Source organism: Podarcis gaigeae (assembly GCF_964106915.1).
Source record: "Podarcis gaigeae genome assembly, chromosome: 2".
NCBI lineage: Eukaryota > Metazoa > Chordata > Lepidosauria > Squamata > Lacertidae > Podarcis > Podarcis gaigeae.
Genome location: NC_139679.1, coordinates 89,441,749 through 89,461,439, shown reverse-complemented (window position 1 = coordinate 89,461,439; position 19,691 = coordinate 89,441,749). Strand labels below are relative to the sequence as shown.

The window sequence follows — 19,691 nt, the reverse complement described above, 5'->3', positions numbered from 1 at the left end:
ACACGCAAATGCCCCCACTCCAAAAGAAAAGAGAGAGGGTATTTTCCATGGGAAGTTTAGAATTCATTAAAAGAGTATCTGCCAATTTTATAGGATCAGGATTAATTTATGTAAATACTGATTTCCAAACCAAGAAGAAATGGCAACAAATTCCTAGGGACCTGGTATTTTCTCATTTTATTTTTCCATGTTTCTTAAAACAAGAACTAAATAATTACTGTATTTTTACAATGAAATTTGAATAGTTATTTGTTCTTTTGCAAACTTCATACAACAGTAGTTAAATGCTAGCACCAAAATATCATAATACTGTTATTCTGTAGTGCATTTTAAAAAAACAAAAACATTTAGTTACTTACAGTGCAATCCTATATCTGTCTACTCAGAAGTAAGCCCCACTAAGTTCAGAAGGGCTTATTACCAAGTAAGTTGCAGTCTTAACCTGGGAGTCAATCCCACTGAACTGGCTTAGTTCTGAGCAGACAGGGTTGCACTGTTAGTGTGTTACATTTGGCATTTAACATTCTGTTCCTGTCAGTGCAATTTTCCCCCCTTCTGCGCCCCCATTTCATAATAGTATGATTTTAGCAAGGCCAAATTTGTAACTGGAAATGTGAGTGACTGAAAGTTAACTTTTATTTGAAGGTAATGTGAAAGTTGTGTTTTCATACTTCATTTTTACATACTATCTGCTTTATGAAATAGAAAACTTGATAGTGAAGTAACAAATCCATGCTACTGTGTTTATTTCCTCCCCTAAGACTCATAGTTTATTGAAACACAACAAATAATCGTGTGTTTGAATTGGTGTGAACCTTTATACAAATGGGGGAAGATCAAACCCAGTCAAAAGTCTAATTAGGAGTTCAGGTCAGAGAACATAATATAAATACTAAGGTTATTATTATTATTATTTAACAAAATGTATTTTACTGTACATCTGAAATTTTTGAAGGTAACTTTAAAAATGAATGAAAATCTCCTTTGCTAAAAGATACCACAATATACTGATGCTGTGTGTCACAAAGACTGCTACTAAGGTACCAGTCCTACTCGGATTTGCTTGCCTAGAAGATCTCAAAATAAGTATTTGGGATAAAGGTATGGCAGCAGTGTATTGGTCTACGGTGGAACTGATAGTATTGACATTGCAATATCCACATGGATTATGATATTTGATTAACACAATGCTTAAAATCCCCAACCTAAACAGTTATTTGGTAATGCAGCATTAGGCTATGTCACTTTAGTGCAATACTATGACTTCCCCTCTCCATTACTTGGGTATAAAACACAGCTTTTCAAGCAAAATAGTGCACAAATCCTTTGGATCAATGGGTACCATACCTAAAACATGGCTTCGCTCTGGTAGTCTCTGTGGCTTAAAAATGAGGACCATCCTCATAAAAACCCTTGAAAGAGCAATCCAGTTTTAGTATGCTCTGTCACCGGAGTTCTAAAATGCTTCTCTAGGCTTTTCTAAAAGCAGTGTGGAGATGTTTATTTGTGTTACTGGCCCCATTACCTGACTTTATGACATCACATCAGCCTCTTCTGTGGGTCCTGCTACCATCACCTACTGATGCACTCTGATTGAAAGAATGAACCAAAGCCCAGATTTGCAAGTGAGCATTGAGGGAGACATATCTCATCCCGATAACCAGCTGCTACATTGTGTGAAAGCCACTTACATTTTCATTTACTTAATCTCTTGTTATGTTTATACCCCTCACAACAACCCTGTGAGGTAGGTGAGGCTGAGAAAGACGATGAGCATCATGCCTGAGTGGGATTTTGAATCCTGGTCCTAGTGCAATATGCTAACCATTATACCACATTGGCTATTTAAATACTTCCCGTCAGAGCCTGATTCAAGGTAGCTTGCAAGCCCATGGAGCAGTATGAGTACGTGCACCCACTGGAGATACACTGCGAGGTGTAATGGCTGCTACATATCTTCGTAATCCTTTGCTAGACAAGGAAGCATTAGTGGCAATGGCCACAGTATGCTTACATTTGCTCCGTTGGCAGAATACAGTGGAATACCAGCCACCATTCTTGAAGTGAGTGGCACAATTAAAGAGTGTAGTTGCGTATATTTCCTTGGATGAAGCAATAGCCCCACTAAGGCACTCAGATGCACATGGTTGCGATCATATCAACAGCGGTTGGCCCTGCTCTTGTGCTTGCTGCTTTCCCCCACCCTACAAATTGCAGGAAAGGTCTTAAGCAGGGAGCCTGCTTTAGGCTTGTAGGTTCCTAGATGTTTTACGTGATCAGGGTTCTAACTTGGCCAAGGAGCCTATGCACATACAACAGGTTTGTGTCTTAAGACCTTCATGCATTGAAGATGGGGATGTAAGAGATTGCCACCCATGTTTAAAATACTCCTGCACCACTGTAATAGTCATGGCTTCCCCCAAAGAAACCCGGCAAAGGGTTGTTACGAAACCCTTCACTAATCAACAGTTCGCGATGCTCAAACTACACTTCCCAGGATCCTTGGAGGCGAAGCCACAGCCATCAAAGTGGTGCAAGAGTGCTTTCATTGTATGGTGTGGGTATAGCCTGAGTGCTTGAATAGAGCTGGTGTAAACTCTGAATGGAATATTTTCCCCAGCTTTCCTTATCTTGCCACCAATACAGTTAAATGTTTTTCTGCCTTTGGAGTCAAGTGCTGCTGACACTAGATCTGCATTATGAATCTTATTACTATATTACTGCTAAAAATCCAATGCCCTCAGCGATTAAAACAGTATAATAGTTCTAGATACAATCCGTTTCAGACAACCTTATGTGAAGGTTTGCAATGAATTAACATCCTCTGGAGTGGAGATGGATGTATTCTTCAGTAGAATCGGGTTGGGACTTGCAGAGGACTGATGAAACAGGTAAGAAAGAAGACTTACCACCATCTATGTAAATGCCAAGTTGAATTAACCTTTTTGTTCCTTACCATTGAAATGGTTTACCATTGTGTGGTTTACGCACATTTTCTTTGGCAGGAATTCCAATAAGCATGACACAGTTTCACCCAGGCACTGTAAATGGATTAGTGGTATGTCAGTCCAGAATTCTTTAGATAAGAAGCTGTAATCTGAATAAAATTTAGGACACCATACTTCAGCTTCATGGCTGACACAGAAACAAGTTGATGATACTCTCTAAGTAAATAGGACTGAACCAGTTGCTGTGAGTGACTAAGCGTATCTTTTTGAAATAATGCATACATTTATTCTAAAACTTGAAAATATGCAACTGTATTATATGGGAGCAGAGTACAGCGAAGGATGAACTTGAACTTGCAGAGATAGAAAAAAGGACCATAAATATTCCTTGTTTTAAAGGCTTCCACCTGTAAGGGAATAAGCTTGAGGAAGGAACAAAATAGTCTTATACAAGTTCTCTCCTGTGTGTTTAGCCACATGGGGATATATACAGTTTTTTCCAACAGAAGGGTGCTGTTGCAAATATAAATGTGTTCATTCAAAGTCCACTTGGTTGATAACTGCTATAATACAGATGCTTCCTCCATGGCTTCAATCCATCTAAGAAAATAAAAAGAGTAGAATCATAATCATCTTATTGTATGTTTCTGTTCAAAAGCTCAGGCAAGAATTAACACGCATATGCAGAATGATGCGTAGCCTAGACTTGATTTTTGGGGTTACGAGAACTGAACAGTGTTCAGTTTGCAACACTGGCTTTTCATCACCTGTACTATAGCTAGGATGCCAGATACCTTCCCCACTTCCCTATTTGCATGGAAGGTGGTTGCTATAATGTATGGACAGCTGTAGATACAAATAGGTTTCAGATTTGCAATCTTATACACACTTGAACTCAGTGGTCCTTACTTCCAAGTAGATATGTGTAGGATTGTGCCGTAAACCTCCTGCTTGTATGTTCCATTGCTCCATTATTATTATTATTTAAAAAAACAATATACCACACACAGGTGAAATTTGGAAAATACTAGAATGAGTCGCCTGATGCATTTTCCACCATAGGATCACTCATTCACACTATCCCTTATTTGTATAAACATTCACTTGTGTTTGCATAATTGCATAACTTCCATACCAACCTATGGCTGGCTACAATTACAGGCAAATGTAAGCTGGAGAAAGCACCATTGGACTTGCCTGCTAACAAACATGCATAGGTCTGCACTGTAAATTACAAGCATTCATGGTTTGGTGGGATGAACCTACCCTAACAGAATATCATGTATTCCCACGTATGTTCAAGCACAGCAATTACAGGAGCATTCTAAGACCAATACATAACACTCATTGGTCCCAAGTAACATGGTATGCTTAGGCTGAGCAACTCCCAATTACAGTGGTACCTTGGGTTAAGTACTTAATTCGTTCCGGAGGTCCGTTCTTAACCTGACACTGTTCTTAACCTGAAGCACCACTTTAGCTAATGGGGCCTTCTGCTGCCGCCGGAGCACAATTTCTGTTCTCATCCTGAAGCAAAGTTCTTAACCTGAAGCATTATTTCTGGGTTAGCGGAATCTATAACCTGAAATGTATGTAACCTGAGGTACCACTGTATTACACCAGAAATTCATTTGCCTTTACAGAGCTTGCCTATCTGCATCAATCCAAACCATCTCAGACCCTTTGCCATGGCCAGGCCAATTCTGTTGCTGGGTTAATGCTTGCTGGACTGCTTGTGTTAACAGATTGCACTATGTAAAGCTGAAGCAAAAGCAGTTGTGCGTATTTAGCAGCATTCAAAGAGCTTCAAAAAGGAAGTGAGAGCATATTAGAAGAGCTAGAAGCGTTGCAAACAGTGTTTCCCCCCACAGGTTAGTATGTTATCGTGGGCAGATCAAACACTCAGTACCTCTGTGCTGAATTGTTATCCTCTGCTCGGAAGCTATAAAACAGAGTTTGCTTGTGGTAAAGATGGAAAACTGCATTCACATTTCCGCCTTCCTTTTCTGGGGCAATTGTGAAACCCAGCAAAGGCAAACTCTCTGTGGCGACTTTATCCTGAAATCAGTGCAGAAGGGAAGATGGGCTTTAGAGGGAGGGAGCGCTACACACAGAGATCTGAGCTCTGAGAAAGAGAGTAGGCCCGTTTCTCATTGTACAAGTGAGTATGCCTTGGGGCCTCAGCAAAATATAAACAAAGCTGGGCTCCAGATAACCATCTTCGGAAATCTCCCACTTGACGATCGTAGCGAAATTCAGTGGCACATTTTAACGATCCTGAAGTGTCCTACAGGTTTAAAATAACCATTTTATGCCGGTGGGGGATAAGAGTTATCAGTGCCAGATACACTTTCCAGTTCTGTGCATGTAATGTGCAGTACATGATAGATAGCCTAAGAATGATCTCAACTGACAGCAGAACTTACCTCATTCGCTGTGTAGGTGTAGAGCACTTTCCCTTTAATGACAAACCACAGCTTTTTCCAGTGCCTTTTCCCCTTCTTACATCTGCTGAGATAGCCACTGATAGAAGAGCCTTCTCCTGAAGCTGCCACCTGTAAATGGGCAAGAACCAAACCATTCATGACAACAAATGCCTTGGAAAGGAACAGATTAATTTGAAGGACCAAGAATGTGCCCCTCCCCTCTGATTTAAATAACTTTCCATTCAGATATGTACATACCTCTGAAGCAAGCATCCATGTCAGTAGCAAGAATATTAAAAGCATACCGCTTTGCAACCAAATGGATCCTTTGCACAACCTAGGTGTGTGTTCCCAAATCTTTGGCCATGCTGCCCATTTATACTACTAGATTATGTCTACCTGGACAAGGGACAGTAGTTCTGAATAATGATGCACATGATGGGGTTTTGGTGTCCAGAACATTGTAGAAAGCACAGACCAATATTTACTTGGCAAAACAGCATTTTTCAGTGAGATGGAAAGTAAGGTTGATGCTGCTAGATTAGGACAGTTCTAACTACTAATAATTTGAAACACAAAATGCTGTGGCACTCAGGTAGTTGGAAGGTACAAAACTGGAGTACAAGACCATTCTTGTGGATTATCCTAGTGATATTCACAGTGGCATCTCTTGAATCCTAGTGTCTGTTAGTCCCTATTTCTGGCAGGAACCCCCACATTAAGCAAAACAGCATATGACATTTATAATGCTTCACCTTGGATATTTTTCAAAGTGCATAGAGAGGCTGTAGTTCACATGTATTTTGCCACTGTACTGCAGTCCTTTGTTGAGGGGAGTTTGTTAATTGAAGAGACGCAAAGGGGTGCTTTGGTCTTTATTAGCATTGCAGGGATGAGTGTTCCCAAGCCTTAACCTAGTGCACTTCCGTCACCCCTCTCTTCTTCTGTTGCAGCCACAATGAGGTCAGAACCACCTGATTCCCATTTTTAAACCACAGCTCACTGTGGTTAGCTGAAACCCTGGTAAGTGAACAAGCAAGGGTGATAAAGCCACAGTTTGAACTAACCACAGTTTCCATGAGTTTGAATATAATGGAGCTGTGGTTAGCTTAAAACTAGAAGCAGATGCTTCTGATCTCACAACTGCACCAGATGAGGAAGTGGGGCAAGCTCATTCACTAACAGTAAACCATAGTTTAATGCTGCATCTGAAAATGGACTACTTACAGTTTATTTTTATTTAATCGATGTTTACGCATTGAAATGTGTTTTCATTTCCTTAAAGCTACACTGCTGTGCTTATTTTAAAAGGCTTCCAACTGACTTAAAGGTAAATATGTCCATATATCTGAATTTTATTTGCTTTTATTGCAATCGGGTAAGTTTAGCAGTGTGAATCTAGAAGTTAGTAAGGCCAACACATATTTATTTGTTACATTTATATCTCCCATTTCACAAAAATAAGAAATGCCCAAGGCAGCCAATGACACTAAAGTCCACTGCAGAGTCCATATATTCTTTTGACTGTGAGAAACTAACAGTGGGAAACTGTTTCAAGTGAGAAACCCTTGATCTGGGCTAGCTGGTCTTGCTTCTGCTTCACCCTCTGGGATTGTTGGGTGTAACTACTAATAAAATGCAGTATTGTTTTGATACCAGCTTTGGTTTCAAAATGGAGTTTTGTCCCTAGAAGATTGTGGCAAGGTAACCTGGGACAATACTAAGTTGCAACCTGTGACATTTCAATCTGTTCATGCTGCCCTCATTTTTATACATCTCAGTTGTGATCAATTTGACAAGGAAGCGTGTTGACAAGGAAGTGAATAAAATATGGTGCCATATTGGGTGTTTGTGCGTGTGTGTATGTATGTATGTATGTAAAGTCTGTTTAAAAATGCTTTTAATTGTTTTTTTCAGATGGAAACATGGGAATTTCCCCCCCCCCATTTTATATGTTTCCATTCTAGAATATCCCTTGGTACAACAGCATATCCCAGTAGAAGCTCACAGTGACACAAGTGATGTGCAGAGCAGGCTAATTCTGCAATGGAGAAAATTACATATACTGATCATAGAACATGAGCATTCCTGTCTTTTAGTTTCCTTGCCTTTTTGCAGGCATCCTTGATCCTACCTCCAAAAGAGCTGAAGGGATTTTCTTTTGTCTTTTGAAGGATGAGTAGTGGATATTGTGGAAGACAGAAGAGAAGGCACTGCCTGAAAACCTGGATGAACTTGTAGGGAAGCTCACACTTAGTGGCCGCTCTGCAATAGTAGAGACAGGAAGAAGGGGAAATAATTATTTGCTGTGCGGGCCGACCCTGTTCTGTATTCAAGTAACAGATCCAGTCTCAAAGCACTTCATTATTATTTCTTGCAACTGTTTCCCACCTTTTCTCCAGAGTGATTAGGACAGCATGCACAGATTTCCTTACTTCATCTTCCCAATGGCCCTGTTAGGTAGGCTAGATTGCAAGACTGAATATAGCTGAGCTTAGGCTTTTCGGTTCAAGTCAAACACTCATCCTACACCACCAAATTGGATCTCTAAACTCTACACACGAAAGCCCATTGGTCTGACTAGGATGTGGCAACAGTGCATAAAAACACCCCTCAGTAATTAAGGGCATTTCACACAAGTCAAAACTTCTACGATATTCTTCTCTGGGAACAAATGTGATCTTTGTGCACTGACTGACCCTACATCAAGCACAGTATAATGTTTTCCCTCCAGGAGTGGCAGGGTATAGCTAATTGCTCCAAAGAGAACTGGTGCGGTAACCAGCTCATGCCTGCTGCCTGAATCAATCTTGCTGGATGGCTGGTGAACACAAAATTAGTTCTCTGTCATGGGTGTCTCTGTCAAAAAGTGCTGCTCTCCAAGAAGCCTTTTGCTTCTGGTATGTGAGGAGGGACACAGAGGACTCACCTCTCCTCCTCAGTTCAGTGTAGCAGCCATCACAGACTTTTGCAAGCCGATCTTTGAGGTACTTCAGAGGATACTTGTTTCTTGAGCAATTTCGGCATATAATCTATAAGAACAGAAGATGTGGTATGTATGCATTCTGCAGACCAGTGAGACATGAGTAGAAAACATCCAAAAGAGACTTAAAAGCTAATCCAGTCCAGGACCATCCAGTCTCATCACTGCCACCACTGCATATTCATCCAACACTCAATGCAATTTGCCCTGAAGCAGAAACCAGGTACATTAAGCAGAGGACAGGATAGAGAGCTTGAGATGACTCATGTAATGAAAGAAGTCTCTTTAATTCTATTTCCTGGATATAACCACATTGTTTGTCATCTTCCACTTATGTGTGGCCGTCATTCTTTATAGTAAAGCTACATCCTCCCCATCATCTTCTGAAATGAGTAACAGCAGCATCAGCACCCTGTCAGGGATCAGCCTCCACAGGCCTTCTGGAAGCACTGTAAAACTGATCTGTGCTTGACTACAGTCCCAGCTGTGTTCATGAAGCACAGGGCAATGCTGTTATGAAATCCTATGTGTAGAAACGGCATCTCCACTTTTGTCATAAGCTGCCAGAAAGTCCTACTTGGTGCAATGAAGATATTTTGAGCAGAGTGCTCTTAGTTGCTAAGCTATGTGAAAACAGCCAGATTTAACACGAATTACCTTCCCACATGCATGGCAATGATGACGTCTCAGCGTGAGCTTGAAGTCACAACCGCAGTTCATGCACATCATTACGTGAGACACGGGTACCAGGGTTGGAGGTCTCTCACCCAAGGACATTCCCAGCCTTTCCCGAAGCTGAAAATATAATGCAAAAATGCACTGGCTTTATTCTTAGCTCTGCCATGTAGTACAGGCTATGCTTCACCTGAACTACTCACTGGCGGGTATGTGCATTGGGATTCAGTGCTAGCCCCAGTCTTTTCACCATTCAGCATGAAAAGTGCAACCCACAAAAACCTGATCTGGTGGGTTCTGCTTCCTGATCTCTCTTGCAATGGCAGTAGAGGGGGTAGGCAGTGCCTCCAAGGCAGTGCTTTGCATGTGCATTATGTGCAGACTTCTAAAGAGTGGTTGCATTTGGGACGATGCCATCTCAAAGAACGGCAGTAGATGCAGACAGTGATGCAATAGATACAGACAGTGATGCCTTGGAGACATTCCCCCCCCAACATTCTGAAGATCAGTCAAGAGGGTGCCATTCCTCCAGTAAATGGAACATGCATGCGCAACACCATCTTTGAGTCACTTCCTCTTTTCTAGCACCATTGTAACAAGAGACCGAAGTCTGCTACCCTAGCATATTCCCAAAGCTTCCAAATGAAGCATGAAATGGCTGCATGTAGGGAGCTGGCTCTGGATTCACCCTAAAAATCCAGACGGAGTCTAGAACTGCTCACAGCAGGCGACTACCACAGGATTTAATTGAATGGAAAAGAACATTTTATTGCTCAGTCCCAGACAAGTCTACTTTTTATGATCGCCTAAAAGAAAATAATGCATATGTTGTAAAGCTACACTTAGGCCAGATACACACTATTGTTTATCATGAATGAATGCATATCCATTTTGCTATATGTGCAAATAAAGAGGGGAATGCAGCGCACAGTTGTGTCTACATGCACAGAACTTACATCTAGGTAGGAAATTGTATGTGAAGCAGGCTTAAACTGTCACTTTACGATGTCTTAGGACATCTAACAAATTGTATATAGATTTAATTTCATTAACAACCCCAAATCTAGTGTTCATTCTGGATTTTTACTGAATGCATTGGTTCTTATTCCAAATCTTTATCTGTCCTCAAAAAAACGGAAGGGGATTTTTTTTTAAGAAAAAGTGTTCCCAAGGTGCTAGTTTGCTTTCAGTTTGTACAATAGTGTGCATGCAGGTAGATTCATCTGGAAAGGGGGATACTTACCGTATGTGGGAAGAAATATAGAATTGCACTGGAATTTTTTTTACTTATGTCCTTGCAAAACATTTTTCAAGCCAACTTTTATTTACAAGTTACAGTACAGAGAATCTTGTATTGTTCTTTTGTTCTCTATTTCTTGTTTTATGTGATTTTTGGTTTAATATTATCGCAGTGTCTGTTATCCTTGCATGTTATAAATATTTAAATTAAAACAAAACACATTTAAGCACAGACAACCAGGGTTGAAAATAATCAAAAGGCCATCCAGTGTAGCCTCAGCAGGACCACCCACCCACCAATTCAAACATCAGTCTGTGAATCCTGGACTATCACATAATAGTGCTTTGCAAAAATAAAACACCAACTAATGCTAGCCTCATTACAGCAAGATACCTGGAGTCTCCTCTGTATCTCATTGCACAACAATAAAACTGGAAAGAATTTTAAAATTCCAGGAGCAACCGCATGATGGATGAATATTAAACACACATGCTTTGGTGACCTTTGCTGTCTAGCCTTGGCAGGGCAATTTACATGAAAATAATCCAAATGCCTGGCCATAGGGGACTCTTCCTTGTTGTCGTTGGCATCCCTCTGTCTCAATAAATAATGGAGTACACCTGCAGGGGTGAAGTAAAACCGCTGCATTAGCAGCACCAAAGTGACCTCCCTGGGGCAGGAGCCTGGGAAGTGTGTATGGAGGCCCTGGGCTGCCCAGACGACAAGACCCCCTCCCCCCTTGTGCTCCAAAGGAAGGCAGAGCAATAAGTTTGACACCAGCTTGGCTGCAGGAGTTGACGGAAGGAGGCGTACAAGGCACCATCCAGCCATTTTAGGGACTGCACTCCGAATTTGTGTAGCGTTTACGCTCCCAAAGATAACCTGCAAGGTTGAGCATCAAAGTTTTCCTTGTCCTAGGTGGGCTACCTTCCCAGGTTGACAAGCCCCATCTGCCTCTCACTTCTCTCTACAGTACATGCAGAAAACTTCCTTCTTGACCACTGGACCCACTATTGGTCTCGTCCACTCAATCTGCTGGAGCCTTTCTTCACATGCAAGGGAAGTCCCTAGCTCACGGAGGGTCTTCTTAAACCTACTCAAATAGGTCAGACAAGCCACTGGAACATGCTCTTACTTCAACACTGTTGTGAAAGGCAGCTGTAGTGTGAACTCTGTAGTCATCTGGGATACATCTACTGATGCAGCTGTACCACTCGTCCCTTTCAGAGCATGAGCTGTGGAGAGAAATGCAAGCAACTTGGTCAGAGTTGGGCATCCTGTTTCTTAACGGCAAGATTTTGTCCTTAAGATTCCTTGCCCCTTGCTCTTCTTCTGGCTGTCCACGGAGTTCATCCAAAGCCCTCCCATTCATGGCAGTCTGTCCATGTGCCCTTCAGCAGAGGAAATCTGCATTGACCTGGGGTGCTTCGAAATGAGTCTTAATTTGCAATGGGTTATGGAGATGTCACAAACGAATCAATTAAAAAACAACAACAACAAACGAGTCGTAGAAGACACATTTTTGTTTTACAAAAATACTTGCTGGCTTTCCCTTGGGAAAAATACATTTCTGATGCCAACGACATGTCAAGGCTGCAAAAAATGACAACCCCAAAACTTGCATGCAAGAGCAGTAAGCCCATACTTCTGCAGGCTGATCATTAGAGGTCGCTGTTGCACTATGAAAAGCTTTCAAAGAGCAATTCTTAGGGAGTTAAAACTATTCCACCTGCTTTGCCAGGACTTCAGTAGGAATTGGCCCTCTGCAACTGGTATATGGGTATCTGTATGTTTCCCCTCATAGAGCAAATAGCAGCTGCAGGCAGGTAGGGTGTGAAGAAATAGATTTAGAGCACCAAAAATATGTGCAAGTAAGGGTTTGTCCGCACTTCTGCATGTCTCATGCCTAGAAAGCACAGGTCTGAGCAGTTTTGGACCCAAGTGGCTTTGCCTTTGACCTGCTGCTTTCCCCCAGAAAACCTGTTCTTTGGTGCTAAATTGGAACAAATGACAAGCTGCGGAAACTTGATTGCTGTTGGTTCCAATTCAGTGCTAAACCGGGGGTTTTCCTGGATAAGCCCTAAGGACCCCTCACCTCCATTGCCGGGGATCAGAGCTGAATCCCCATCCCAGCAAAACTGCATTTGCCTTTTCCCAAAAACATGGGAGATCTAATTACAAATTTCCTGCCCTCTCATCTAGTTGTGAGAAAATGGCTCAGTGGTCACAAAACCCTGCTCCATTGTAAGTTTTGTCTTGCTGGTGCTCTAAACCTCCCTCTGTCTTGAAGTTGAGAGAGAGCAAGTGCCTGAAGCAGAAATTGCAGCTTGTAGGCTGAGCAGCCTTAAGAAAGTTAAGAGTGGGCGAGGGTTAAAGGAGAGCCAAGATAGCAAGCTGAAGAGCATCTCTAAAGGGTTGATCCCCTGATCCCTCCTGCATTGCATTCCAGCTTCTTTCTAGTCTCATGTGAAATGCCATTTGAAGAGTTCTGCATTTCAATCGGTTAGAAGTCCTAGATTTTATAAAGTATTGCTGGGTTGCACGATACTAACGTTGCAGGTTGGTTGGTGTAAACACTGGCAGGGAATGAGACCAATGGTTATTACAAGAAGCTAAATTAAGTTCCCCTTTGCAAAAAGACATTAGTTCCAAATTTAGACTGAAGGAATTTTGTATCAAAGGCATGCAGGATGCTGGTGACTTTGCTCCTCCGTGAGTGTGCAGCTCTGAGCTCTCTGAACTTTACAAAGTATTGACACTTGAGATATATGTATTTTAGGACCCACCCTGGTCTTGTGACTGTAATCCGTTTTGCACTGGTTTTAATGCTGTGCTTTAAATTGCTGTAACCAACCCTGCAAATTTGTGGCGGGCATGGACAAAAAATAGAAATTAACAGGAGCAGCAGCAACATCTTAATGTGACCTGCTCTTTAGTTTCTGTATAAAATCACCACTAGCATCAGTGCTGGGCCTGCAGCATTGCCCCTGTTATCTCTCCAGCCTGTGCTCTTGTGTGCGGTATCAGGCAAAGACATCTGAGACTAGTTTATCTTTTGTGAAAGAAAACCAGAAGCTGATCAATGGTGCTTGACTGAGGCTGAATCCCCACACCCCCATGAGCACTTAACTGTGAAAAACATCAGCTGCTATAAAACTCAATTACCCTGCTGGTGAGAAGAAGGCCCAGGACAGAGGCATAATGAGATGAGATACCTTGCCACCTTGTGTCTGTGCCTCCCAGCTTTATTTACTCTCCACGTGCTTCCTGCACCCAAGTCCTTACTTGCAAGATGGCTTCCATCTATTAAAGACCTCTGACGTTTGCATTGCTAATCTTAGAGTTGGAAGGAGTCCAATGGTCATCTAGTCCAACCCCCCTACAATGCAGGAATCTCAGCTAAAACATCCAAGAGAGATGGCTATACAACCTCTGCTTAAAAACCTCCAAGGAAGGAGAGTCCACCACCTCTCGTGGAAGTCTATTCCACTACCGAACAGCTCTTACTGTCAGAAAGCTTTTTCTGATTGTAATAAAGGCACAAAAGCAGGACTTTTGTGCCTTTATTAACAAACAAAAATTTAATGGGTAGATTTCCCTCTGCCCCAGTATAACTTCTGAATGCTAGGGAGAGCTTCATGCAGCTGATGAAGGCACAAGACCCCTCCCAACCCACCTGAAACGCTAAATCAAGTCTAGCTGAAATCTCTGGATATATACACGCATTTTGGAAATAATGAGAGGAATTCAAAGTAGCACTAAGGAGATGCTCTGTCAGGCAAGCAATGCTTGTCTGATGGAATGATCCCCCCCCCACATGCTGTACTGGGGTTTCTCTCTATCTCCTCAGCCAATTAGGGGGGGCACAGGAGATGGGTAGGGACAGGAAAGCCCTGCTGCACTAGCAAAAGCCCTTGCACTAACAGAAGACTGGCCCACAATCACTGTTTGTGATTACGACAGGGAGTAAATGAAAGAGGATTTGAAAAGAATTGCAGGTGAAAGCAGCAATGTGGATGGATCTTTAGCTATCACTATTGCATATTGTTGCTCCATGATCACTGCAGATGGTGACAGCAGCCACAAAATTAAAAGACGCCTGCTTCTTGGGAGAAGAGCAATGACAAACCTAGACAGCATCTTAAAAAGCAGAGACATCACCTTGCTAACAAAGGTCCATATAGTAAAAGCTATGGTTTTCCCAGTAGTGATGTATGGAAGTGAGAGCTGGACCATAAAGAAGGCTGATCGCCAAAGAATTGATGCTTTTGAATTATGGTGCTGGAGGAGACTCTTGAGAGTCCCATGGACTGCAAGAAGATCAAAGCTATCCATTCTGAAGGAAATCAGCCCTGACTGCTCACTGGAAGGATAGATCATGAAGCTGAGGCTCCAGTACTTTGGCCACCTCATGAGAAGAGAAGACTCCCTGGAAAAGACCCTGATGTTGGGAAAGACGGAGAGCACAAGGAGAAGGGGATGACAGAGGACGAGATGGTTGGACAGTGTTCTCGAAGCTACTATCAGTTGACCAACAGTTGACCAAACCGCAGGAGGCAGTGGAAGACAGGAATGCCTGGCGTGCTCTGGTCCATGGGGTCACGAAGAGTCGGACATGACCAAACGACTAAACAACAACAAATTGCATATTGTTGGCCAGGAGTGTCAATTGGATAAGATGTCTGTGTCTGTCTGTAAAAAACATTTACTTGCTGCAAGATGAACGACTTCCAACTGCTGTCATACTTCTCACTTATTATTATTATTATTATTATTATTATTATTATTATTATTATTATTATTATTTATTAAATTCATATGCCACCCTTCACAGGATGGTTTTGATGCATGTGCGCCAGATATGCTCAGCACAAAATATGGGGCATCCCTCAGATATATGCATAGACAAACCGCAGCATAGAATCACCTGCCACGAAGTTCAAAGCATCTTTGAGAAAGAGGGAAGAATGAACCCACAAACCAACAGCGTGCACTACAGCAAAGTTAGCCAGAACATCTGATCAGGGATTATATGCCAACAAAAGCCTGATCTTCCACAGACACTTTCCATCTGCTTTCTGCTCCATTAAACTGCTTCTGGACTGATATATTGCTTAAGTGAGGAGAGAACACTTGGCTGCTGCTTTGTTAATTGGCACTGATCTTTTCTGTGTAAGGAGCTTGCTGGGGATGAAGAAGGGCACACAGCTCTGGATGCACAAGCCAAAACTACCAGAAGTACCACCCAAGGTATCTTGCTTCTGATCTGTAAGCTGTCTTGAGTAAAATAAATGTATTGTTATCATAATTATCACCATCATCATCTTGTTGTGCCTCCTGGGCCCTCATTGTGAAAGCTGGTTTGTTTTTAACTGTGCATATCGAGTGATGAGCAAACTGCAATATTTGTTTTTTTAGCAGAACCCTGTTTCACCAAGTGCAAAAGAGATACACTTAGAATTCAGTAATGCTCAGCCCAGGAATTTGTTTTTTGAGGACCAGAACTGAACTAAGCTTACAGTCCTTTCACACACAAAAATCACTCCTGGTTACCTCTTCACCCCTACCCCCAATTTCAACAGTATAATTACAGAGGGGGAGTCATACTGCTGTGGTCTTGTTCAACAGTTTGGGAGCCAGAAATCCTTGCCTATTCACTTCAAATTACCCAGAGATCCAACAGTTGATCTTGATTTATTTTGCCAATTCCTGGTTTAAGAACAGTGGAAACACGGACCCTGATTGCTACTGCACTGTGGCAGGCAGCAAGGAACATCAGTGCAGCACGGGAACTAGCCACGAGGAAGACCCTACAAATCTCAATGCTAAAAAGGGTTTCACAGCAGCCTAAAGATAATTTTGCTGAATAGCCTCCTACAAGACTATCTAAAGTCCCGTTGTTACAGGGACACTGCCTGGTTGGGCTTGTGTGTCTGACAGACAGATAAAGCACAAAGAATCTCATTTGCAGTCTGCATAAGAGCTAACTCCAGCCAGCTACACAACAAAGATAAGAGAGATCTCAAGGCCAGATATACCACTAGCTCTGCCTACAGATTCCCCCCCCCCCCCCCCGTCTTGATCTGTGCCTATGGCAGACTTCAGGGGTCATCTGATTTCTTAAAAGTTGCTTCTAATGGGTCCCTGCGACCCAACACGTTGATACAATTCTAATCTTTTGTCTATTTCCTTCTCACAGTGCTTAATTGCAACTCATGCATCTTAAAACAAAAAAAATTCCTTCCAGTAGCACCTTAAAGACCAACTAAGTTAGTTCTTGGTATGAGCTTTCGTGTGCATGCACACTTCTTCAGATACACTGAAACAGAAGTCACCAGACCCTTCTATATAGAAGGGTCCAGACAAGTGAAGGGATGTGACAAGTGAAGTTATGCATCTTATTCATTCCTATTTCATGAGAATGAACTGCTCAAAGGTAGGGGGGGGGGGAATCACTTTGACTAATGTGTGGTTCTAAACATGTGCTCTTCTGATTCCTACCTGAACTGCTGCTCTTTGCCAACTGAGGTAAAGGGAGCTAGTGGACAGGGTATAAAGGCAAAACCCTATGAATGTAGTTTTTTCTAAGACCTAACCTTTTCTTCACTGAGCCCAGATGCAGTAATAGCATTTGTGCTGCTGGCAATCCTGTGATCTCAATGCACTTTTTGGTTTGAATAGTTGTTAATTCATTAGGAAGGTTCCTTGTAAACAGAGACCTCCATTACGTTCTCAGTTTTTTTTTAAAAAAATAATCTTTCCTCTTTCATTTAAGTGCTATAAATTGCCCTAAAACCCACCAGGCAGAATTAGGTAATTATGACTTTTTATTAGCCCACCAGTTACCTCAGGGACGTGACAAGTGAAGTTATAAGAAGCGAAAGAGGCAAAGCGTGACAGCAGGGAAGTTACGAAAGATCAAGAGACAGACCACGAGTCTATTAGAAATAGATTTTCTGCTCTCCGCTCTCTGTCTAAGATCTTCTGAAGTGCTGAGCTAAAGCATTCAGCTCATTGTAAGTGCTGAGACAGTTATGTCTTCTGAGCTATACGTTCAAAATGAATGCCTTCTTTATAGTTGAACACTTGCCCATTATCCACTAGGACACCATGGATATGAATGGAGTTTAAATATAGTGAGATGCCAGCTAAGTCTTGGGATGCAGTTGGACTCGAAAAACGAATAGTGCTATGATATTGCCTACCTTGCCGATAGAGTTAAGCAATTTTCAGCGTATTCAATCTTCAAGACATTTTGTGCCTTTTCTGTCACTGGACGGCTAACCTAAAAACAAATGACATTTGTCTGTAGGTAGGAAGGAAATCTGTTAAAAACCATCCATGCCCAGAGCATGCAGACACTTAAATCCCTTTTGTCATAGAGCTGGGGCAACGTGGTGGCCTCTAGTTCCCAAGAAGGTCTCAAAGTGCCCATCAACACAGACAGGCTTCCTTAGGTGTTCACATAATATAAAACTAAGTGATGGGTTTTCCAAGGAGGCATGTCAAGTGAAATATACTCAAGAGAACAGCCATAGGTTTCATGGAGTTTATTTCAGTGTGCTGCTAAAAACAGTCATTGGGTGTGTTGCTTGGCTGGCCCCTCCCAGACCCAGGCTATATATCCTTTATTCACACCCAAGGTCACACCTGATAGGCTACTTCCCTTCTGGAGCCAGATTGGACGGCTCCAACGGCCAATAAGATGCTACATTATAAAACCCTCCCTGCCTATTATTCAGACATAACACTGAGTAAACACAGAAGGAAGGCCAGCCGAATGAGTGAAAGCCTTTGTACTCTGTTGGGAGCAATGCATCACCTCAGGCAGCTGCAGGGCCAGATCAAGACATTTTGGCACCTGAGGCAAACCTCAAAATGGCTTTGCGAGTGAAGGTCTACATCAGGAAAAAGGGGGGCGGGAATAAAGATCTACAAGTGTGGGAGGAGACCAGCAGTGCTTCATATTCACCAAGAGGCCTCTGTAGAGGCAGAATTGGGGGGGTGCTACTGGGGAGGCAGCAGATCGAGCTTCCAAAGAGCACACCAGCAGATCTTTATTCCCATGTTATGAATAGGAAACCGAAGCTGAGAAACAAGGGGTTGAACTTTATTTTAGTCACACTCATTGAAATCAGCAGACATCGCAAAGGCGTTTTAATTTAAATAGGTAGAGTAGAACTTAGTCGGCTACAATGCCTGGTCAAGACCACCTGGTCTACTGGATCCCACTCTCTGGAATCGAGATGGTGGAAAAGTGAATGTTCTTAAAAGATGAAAAAGAATAATAGACATCTGAAGGTTTGGATCCATTCAGCACGGCTTCGGACAGCAGCTTTCTAGGCAGTGTGGAGAAATTAAGCTAAACCGGTATCGCAGGACTTTCCCTGTTGTTTAAATTTAAAATGTTCTGAATACTTCACAAATCAGGCATATACTCTGTCCTCTCACCAATCTCTTAAAGAAAAAAAATTGGGGAGGCACAGGTGCAATGAATAATTTTCACATTCTTCAGAAACATATTAATTTAAATTGATCCAAAACTTCTTACACTGCCACGTCCAACAGCACATTGCTTCATTACTTGTTGATGTGGAGAAGGGCTTCTTGTTAGTGCTCCAACATTAACCCCTAGCTAAAGCAACTCTCAGGAGCGGCAAAGAGAACCAAAGGGAATCCTGACTAGATAGTAAATCAATTTTGATTTACATTATTCAGGACCAGCCTCTTTGGAAACTGCCTCATTAGGACTTTATTAACATCCTTGCCCACTGCTGCTGAACTTGTTCTAAATTCCTGCACTTTAAATACTTTTCTCATTTTAGCTCCTGTAGCAAACAAAGATAACCTGAAGATAAAACATCTCTCCTCCCTTCCAGCCAAAGAGAACTAAAAGGCTTCCAGCTGGATGAAAATGCAGTGCTAAACAAAAGAGTGGGTGTTAACGTTACCCTCATGCCAGACACAGCCAAGGTGTTCTTCAGGCGATACTTGCCATCCTTCTGGGGATATGTATACAGCAGAACATCATTCATCTGTACAAAGAGAAAGACAAAATCAGTTACTTGCAACATACCTCACAAGTCTCACTGGCATTCTAGGTCCACTACAAGGAGCAACTTGATGAACTATCTGGGGAACGGTCTGATTGCCAAGTTCCTGAAAGGACCAAATGGAAGTGTTTCAAATGTGGGTGGGAGGATTTGTCATGTGACGGAGTGGCTGAGTGGCAGCTTTACCACTCTCCTGCTTTGTAACCCGGCACACATTAACCAAACACCTGCATAACTTCTACCAGTGGGTCAAATGATATGGGGCATTTTCAGATTATCTGTTTATAATGCAATGAGCAGACAGTTCTTCTGGAAATTTTGTTGTGGGAATAGCCTCACCCAGCAAGAGCACAAACCCTATTAACT

General features: G+C 42.2%; 1 protein-coding gene and 1 long non-coding RNA gene across 10 annotated transcripts in view; one reads left to right on the top strand and one right to left on the bottom strand.

Moving 5' to 3' along the window:
- Positions 1-158: 158 nt before the first annotated feature.
- The window catches only part of FGD5 (FYVE, RhoGEF and PH domain containing 5), a 144,352-nt gene continuing 124,819 nt past the window's right edge, over positions 159-19,691 (bottom strand). For 4 of the 8 annotated variants that reach the window (XM_083722397.1, XM_083722398.1, XM_083722394.1 and 1 more), the window contains exons 13-21: positions 19,224-19,307; positions 17,478-17,557; positions 11,408-11,507; positions 9,015-9,152; positions 8,304-8,406; positions 7,509-7,639; positions 5,375-5,503; positions 4,858-5,006; positions 159-3,548 (exon numbers count right to left, since the gene is read on the bottom strand). In XM_083722397.1, the coding sequence (XP_083578523.1) occupies positions 3,512-3,548; positions 4,858-5,006; positions 5,375-5,503; positions 7,509-7,639; positions 8,304-8,406; positions 9,015-9,152; positions 11,408-11,507; positions 17,478-17,557; positions 19,224-19,307 (951 nt within the window). In that variant the 3' untranslated portion in view covers positions 159-3,511. Of the gene's footprint in view, positions 3,549-4,857; positions 5,007-5,374; positions 5,504-7,482; positions 7,640-8,303; positions 8,407-9,014; positions 9,153-11,407; positions 11,508-17,477; positions 17,558-19,223; positions 19,308-19,691 lie in introns of all 8 variants that reach the window. The other 4 variants (XM_083722400.1, XM_083722399.1, XR_014560179.1 and 1 more) reach the window with 3 other exon arrangements.
- On the top strand, positions 2,777-19,288 carry LOC310838157. 2 transcript variants are annotated; one of them, XR_014560739.1, is made up of 3 exons: positions 2,777-2,891; positions 4,694-4,819; positions 19,152-19,288. It is a non-coding gene; the product is annotated as an uncharacterized lncRNA (long non-coding RNA). The 2 variants fall into 2 exon arrangements; XR_014560740.1 differs by having other exon boundaries at positions 19,098-19,234.